Source organism: Acipenser ruthenus, chromosome 16, assembly GCF_902713425.1.
Source record: "Acipenser ruthenus chromosome 16, fAciRut3.2 maternal haplotype, whole genome shotgun sequence".
Classification (NCBI taxonomy): domain Eukaryota; kingdom Metazoa; phylum Chordata; class Actinopteri; order Acipenseriformes; family Acipenseridae; genus Acipenser; species Acipenser ruthenus.
The window spans coordinates 4,208,080-4,214,937 of record NC_081204.1 but is presented as its reverse complement, the minus strand read 5'-3'; the positions used below and the strand labels follow the sequence as shown (position 1 = coordinate 4,214,937).

Sequence of the window (6,858 nt, the reverse complement as noted above, 5' to 3'; positions counted from 1 at the left end):
AAATGTAGTAGTAATGACATAGTAACACAAATATAGATTAATAACTCCAATTTGAGAATATAGTTTAGAACTATAATATATTTATGCGTACCGGTAGTGTGGGATCTCTTATACTTTTAAAGATACATACCTTTAAAGTCTGTGATGACTATATTAGCTCTGTAAATGTTTTCTGTAAGAGATGGAGATGTGTAGTCTAATATTGTACTAGTATGCTAATTTAGTGTAGAACTGAAAATAGTTATTGTCATTGAACTACAAATTGTGTATTTTGTTCAAGCTTTTTAACATTTATGTTTAAATTGCTTTTTAGAATCAATGACAGAATGTTGCATAATTGCTTTTTATCATTTGCAAAGACCTTATTACAAAACCTAATTTATTCCCTGCTGGGGAACTAATAATACAGAAATTGAAAGAAAAAAAAATCTGTCATTATTTAATCAGGCATGAAACACATTCGGGCATTTATATGGGTAGAAAATCTAAACGAAATGAAAACAACAACAAACCAGGCAGTTACGGGTTAAAAATGGGTTAATAAGCCTGAAGGAAGTCCTACGGGACTGTGCTACTGATGCCTGCCCCTGCCTCTTTTCAAACCATTAATTAATTGGCTGAGCCATTTTCTTCTTTGCTCAATCACCCCCTTGCTGTCCAGAAGGTTTGGCTGAAAGGTCACAGAGACAAAAGGGGAAAAGCCAGCTCATCCAAGAGCATCCTCCCTCATTCCCTTTGCTTATTCATTGGAAATATGCTGCAGGACGACAAAGGCAGATTGCCTGTGATGTAGGAGAGAGAGAGAGAGAGAGAGAGAGAGAGAGAGAGAGAGAGAGAGAGAGAGAGAGAGAGAGAGAGAGAGAGAGAGAATCACAGCAGTGGTGGATGGTGCTTGACTGCAGATCAGTCAGTATAGCTGTGAAAGAAAAGAGCTCCAGTTATACTGAAAAAACAGGGAAGAAGAGACAGAAGGCGTGGAGATCTCAGAAGAAAAGGGAGTGGAAGATTTAACATTGCATGGAGAATTGCAAAGCTCAGCATCCAGCAGTAAATCAGGAGCTTGCTTATTATTGATTGAAGCAGCTCTGCAGCTATACAGTACATTACAGTCTGAATCCTTATTCTCGCTGTCCTCCCAGAATCACCACCTTGTCCGGTACCAGGCTTCTCATCTGAATTCCAGTCCAGATATACAAGATGAACTATCTACGGCGACGGCTCTCGGACAGCAATTTCATTGCAAACCTGCCCAATGGCTACATGACTGATCTCCAGCAGCCGGAGCCCCAGCAACCTCCACCCCCGGCCCCTGCCCCCTCCTCCACATCTCCTGCCCCGGAGAGGAGGCAGATCAGCCCATCCCCTGGAACCGGCTTCTTCAGCTCCATCTCCAATGCTGTAAAGCAGACGGCCGCCTCAGCCGGACTGGTGGAACAGACCCCCACCTCCTTGACCAAGAAGTTCAAGTTGCTGCTTGTCATTGACGAGCCTCACAATGAATGGTAGGTGCATCTCGTTTATTAAGGCTGAGGGTACAGATGAAAGGGGCTGTTCACTGAAAGATGCTTTCAGACCCGAATGGGTGCCAGGAAGTTAGGTGAAAAAGAGGGGGATGTGTAGTGGTTTTGGAAACACTGCTTTAGTAAGAGATCAGAGAAGCTAAGCAACACCCTGGAGAGTGACTAAAAATAAATAAATAAATAAATAAATAAATATATAAATAAATAAATAAATACATCTTTGCATATAGAACAAAGTAAAAAAAAAATATGATCCTATGCTTTTCTTGTGTGTGTTTTTAGTGGGAACACTATTAAAATGCTAACTATAATTTATATTAATATGGGCTGAAATCTCATAAACATTGTTTAAATATATGTATATTTTAATGAAGCCTAGAGAGGTAGAAAGACCTGTATGAAGGGATTCAGTTTTCCTTAATACTACCCACACTCCAAACATACAAATATTTCTGTATTGCTTTAGTCATATTTATGTTTTAAGATGTGTTTTTAATATTGTATTAGGCACCAGATGCTACAGTCCATGCTGCTTACTCTGATAGAAAAAAATGAGGTTTGCTGAATATGCTTTACATATACCATAGGTATTAAACTACAAATGGGCCGGCACCCCAGAGCCAGGCTATGCTCTACTCATGAAAATATGAATTGAAATGTTGTTAACTGAAGGGGAACGCTTTTCTGTATTCTGTATGTATGTATATCCTGCTCTGTGACTGTGACATCATCTTACACATATTCTAATATCGATGGGAGTTTCCCTTGTGAGACCTCCTGGCAAATGGGATCTATTCCTTTACACTATGTTTCTGAAACCTGTTAAATATGAATCTTTAACCAGCCCACTGTGAGGGCTAATAACACTACTGAGAGTTACACTAAGTGCATACAAATCACATTTCATTCAGTAGTAAAAAATGTATGAATAAAAGCACATATTTCTCTTGCATCTTAGTTGTTACGCCTACCAAAAGGCCAATGTCTATCAATTGTAATGCATGTTATGGTAGGGTCTGTTTATTACATGTCTGTTGTTTGCCACAGTCATGTAGGGGTAATGATCTATCTGTAGCACATGATCAGTCTGTGATAGTGTCTTGCTTTCAGCAAATGTCAATATATTGCCATTCATAATATTACACAGGGGACGGGGAATTTCAATTTATAATGTCATGAAGCATTGTCATTTTAGGAACATTTCAACAATTGTCTGCAAACCAGGCATTTAGAGTTTGATAAGGGTTTGAACAAGAAAAATGGTCAACAGCTGTTTTGGTGTATCTTGTGAATGCTGTATACCTTGCAGAGAATGTATAAAAGCTCTTATTTTAAAAGCCTGTATTCTTTTTTCAGGTTCTAGCTGTGATGTAGTAGTTGCCTTTTTACTTTGCTCTCAAAGCTAAAAGCTTTTTTCAATAAGAAGGTTGTCTGCAAGAATAATTGAATAAATACATGTTGATGGGCTAGAATTGCTAAAGAAACCAGGACCAAGAGATATAACCCAAGGCAGTCATTATAGTATTTCTACCACCAGCACTTCTGAAAACTGTAACTATCAATATGTATATGTAAAGCACTTCAGAATCTTGATAACAGACATCATGCATTTGTTTGTGTGTGACATTACCATCAATACTTTCCACTCCATAGGGATCATGCTCCTGTTACTGCTAACCCTAGCTTCAACTGCTGTGTTTACATTTCTATTTATATTCCTTGAAACAATCAGTCTCTGGTTAGCCTTCAGCCATAGATTCCCCATTAGATTATTGAACATTGTTGAGTTTTTCAGACAGTTCTACAAGGATACATAAACAGAGATTTGTGGGAATTATTGGAATGCTGGGAAAGTTAACAGCAGTCCAATAATCACACTCAGTCATAGGCACACAACTGAATCCCAACAATATTCAATTACAATATCCCAGAAATGTTCTCCTGTTATAATATTAGATATATCCATAGGCTGATGAATTGCTCTTTTAAGAGAATCAATGAGCTGTACAGTCTTTTAAAGGGATGGCATATTGCCATTTTAATGGTTTATAAGTGTAATGGGGAAAAAAACACCATGTCTGATCATGTGATATCTACAGATGGTATGGGCCCAGGCATCTATTTTCCATACATCAGAAAACCTCCAAGATGTAACTTCTGCACCCCTAGGATCTTTATGGCAGCCTTCAACCTGTTGCTGGGCAACAAATGTAAACATTACTACCCATGTACTGTAATTGAAATTAGTACAATTGGGAGGGGTCAAAGAGGTTAACAATCATCCATTAGAGACAATCTTTTTTTCCCCCACGCCAGTACTTAAAGAAAATGAAAATAAGATATGACAGAATTTTTTTTTTTTTTCCCCACTGGTAAAATAGTTTATGTTTTTAATTAAATGTATATAAATTAGGGCTGTCAATCAATCGCAGTTCTGATATTAACACTTTTTTTTTTTTAACATGCGTTAATCACACTCCTCTTTCTTGACCCTGTCAGCATACCGTAATTCTTTCCCTGCAGCACTATTTCAATATACTTGAGTGCATGCAACGCAATAAGTGCAGTTGTCATTTGAATAGAAAGTTAGTTTGAAAGAACATATGAACCCTTCAGCAGGACACATGGATTCCACAGGGACACAGCATTTTCAGTTGCTTTTTTTAACACAAAAAAGAATGTAATAGGCAAGAAACACAAGGTCCAAAAAACAAACTGAAATATAATCAAATAGAAATTTGTATATAGATAATAAAATGCCTGTGTGAACACCGTTATTCCACAGACTGCTGTTCTGTTTTCAGATAGGAGAACGTGACACTGCATCTTTGGATTTTGGATTGAGGTTTAGATAGTGTGAGTTTTTTTCCATATCGATCACTGACAGTGAAGGCAGGGGCGCTTCCCTCTTTACACTGTGATGCACACCACACTGTAGTGTAAAGAGTGAAAATGAGGGCTGAGCAATATCTCATAGGCTTTATTTGTATGCATTTATTTTATTTTGATTGTTCTGTATTTGATCATAATGACAATCCCTTAGCCCCACATCTATGCAAAATACCCTTTTCCCTCAGTTCAGACAACAGTGAGGCAGACCATCCGAGCAGTGGAAAGGAGCGGATGAGGAGATGGAAGTGGATTCATTCCACACTATTACCTTAAATCAAATTCATCATTATTATCTGTCTGACTAGTTGAGACAAACCAGGAACAAATTGCAGTGACAGAAAGATTCCAAATGCTAATACTGCAAAATGTATACATGTATACAGACATCCATATTAAAATGAATACATTCAAATACTAAAATAAATAGATTCAAATACTGTACTTTGCAGATGGAATGCTTGATTCATTATCTGATATTTAGCTGTGCAAGTATGTATTGACGACAACATCGAAACAGAAATCTTCTCTCTGAATGTTGCACTAATGCACAAAATGGTGGTGCTAGTCACCCTCCCTGCTGCTCTTCCAGAGACTGTTATTTTAAATGGGAATATCAAGTATGTGAGCAACAAAATCTGTACCAGACTCAGGCTTAAGCATTGTAAACTCGTTGAATTGCATTGAATTACTGCAGCTTCAGGTATTTTCCTTTTCTTTCTTTTGTACAGAGTGCTGTCTAGACTTTAACACAATGTTTTCATAGCCACACAAGCTTGGAGCAAAAAGCATTAAAATGAATTTAGTAATATTTGTTGGTATTGTATTATAAGTAGAAAAAAAGTAAAGGGAAGAGAATACCAGTCAGGGAAATGCAGTTATTTTAGCTGAATGATGTCCTGCTGTTACTGGTATTTTTAATTCACAGAAGCACCATTTGGTGGACAAGTACACTAGCTATGTACAGTAGGGCTTTTGGTAATTTATCACGATGCACACATCTATCCACTATCATGTTATGAGGCATGACAGGTCATTGATGCATAGTGAATATTTTCACCCCGACTGGACACGAAAAAAATAATTGAAATCTAGTCCAGCCTCCAAGCAAAAACTGAACGCCTGGTAATGCTAGCTCTGGTGTGAAAATATAAATCCAGTGACAGATTTAAATGAAATTTAAAAACAATAAGCCTTGAGATATTCCCATCTAAAAAAAAAAACATACAGCTCCCTATCTACAGAGATATTGCATACTGTGTTTTTTAATTGGTATTGTACATTGTTTTTCATTTGGGTAAACATTAGTAGTTTTGATTTTCCACACACACACTGTCCCGTGCTGTACACCCTTAATGTGTGTGCTAGCAGTCCTTCCTGTGGGTATGCCAGTCAGCATGCAGAAGCACTGACAGAGGTCTTAACATGCTGCTGGTGGCATATGACCAGCAGTGGGAACAAGAGGCCTTTTTATATAATGATCAGTGTGTGTGGAATTCCTTTCCAAACTGTTGTGCTGGCAGCCTAATTTCAAACTGAAAAGAGCAATAAGGCAACACGGGCTGCCATGGAGGGCGAGTATATGAGAAAATCAATGACCCAAAAATGAAATCGAAAGCAATTTAATGATGTTTCTTTTGCCACTCTTTGGTTAGAGGGGCCACTATTATGCATTTGCATGAATAAGCTTGTTGTTAAATGTGTTGGTCATAATTATTGAAGGGATAACAGGTACTGTTATTCATTGTCATTACATACTGCTGGTATTAGTGAAAAGATTCATGTTGTCAAGGTTTAATGTTACATTCACTATTATTACTTGTTAATAACCTTATGTTATTATTATTATTTATTTATTTAGCAGACGCCTTTATCTAAGGCGACTTACAGAGACTAGGGTGTGTGAAGTATGCATCAGCTGCAGAGTCACTTACAACTACGTCTCATCCGAAAGACGGAGCACAAGGAGGTTAAGTGACTTGCTCAGGGTCACACAATGAATCAGTGGCGGAGGTAGGATTTGAACCAGGGACCTCCTGGTTACAAGCCCTTTTCTTTAACCACTGGACCACATAGCCTCCTATATGTTATTTATAGTGCTTATATAAACCAACAATAGGGGTTATTAACTACGCATAATATATCCTGATTCTAATCTGTTATAGCTAGAGAGAAACATTGTATGTCAGGATGTAAGGTGACTAGCCAACATGGATCTAGAACATCTAGAATCCAGTAGTGGCTCTAGAACATCTAGAATCCAGTAGTGGCTCTAGAACATCTAGAATCCAGTAGTGGCTCTAGAACACCTAGAAGATTGTGCCTAGTGTTTCCCTGTGCGATTCTTAATTATATAGATGCAATCCTGACATTCACTAATGGGAATAATGCTCCACCTCACTCACAATGGGAGTTACAAATGATTTCTCACAGAAGAAGCTTTTCTTGA

The 6,858-nt window shown here is 37.8% G+C and overlaps 1 protein-coding gene across 1 annotated transcript in view; it reads left to right on the top strand.

The window, feature by feature from the left end:
- The first annotated feature begins 667 nt into the window (after window positions 1–667).
- Window positions 668–6,858, top strand: part of LOC117412166 (synapsin-2-like) — a 77,646-nt gene continuing 71,455 nt past the window's right edge. Inside the window, exon 1 of the mRNA XM_034020189.3 lies at window positions 668–1,502. Coding sequence (XP_033876080.2) covers window positions 1,198–1,502 — 305 coding nt within the window. The 5' untranslated portion in view covers window positions 668–1,197. The remainder of the gene's footprint in view (window positions 1,503–6,858) is intronic.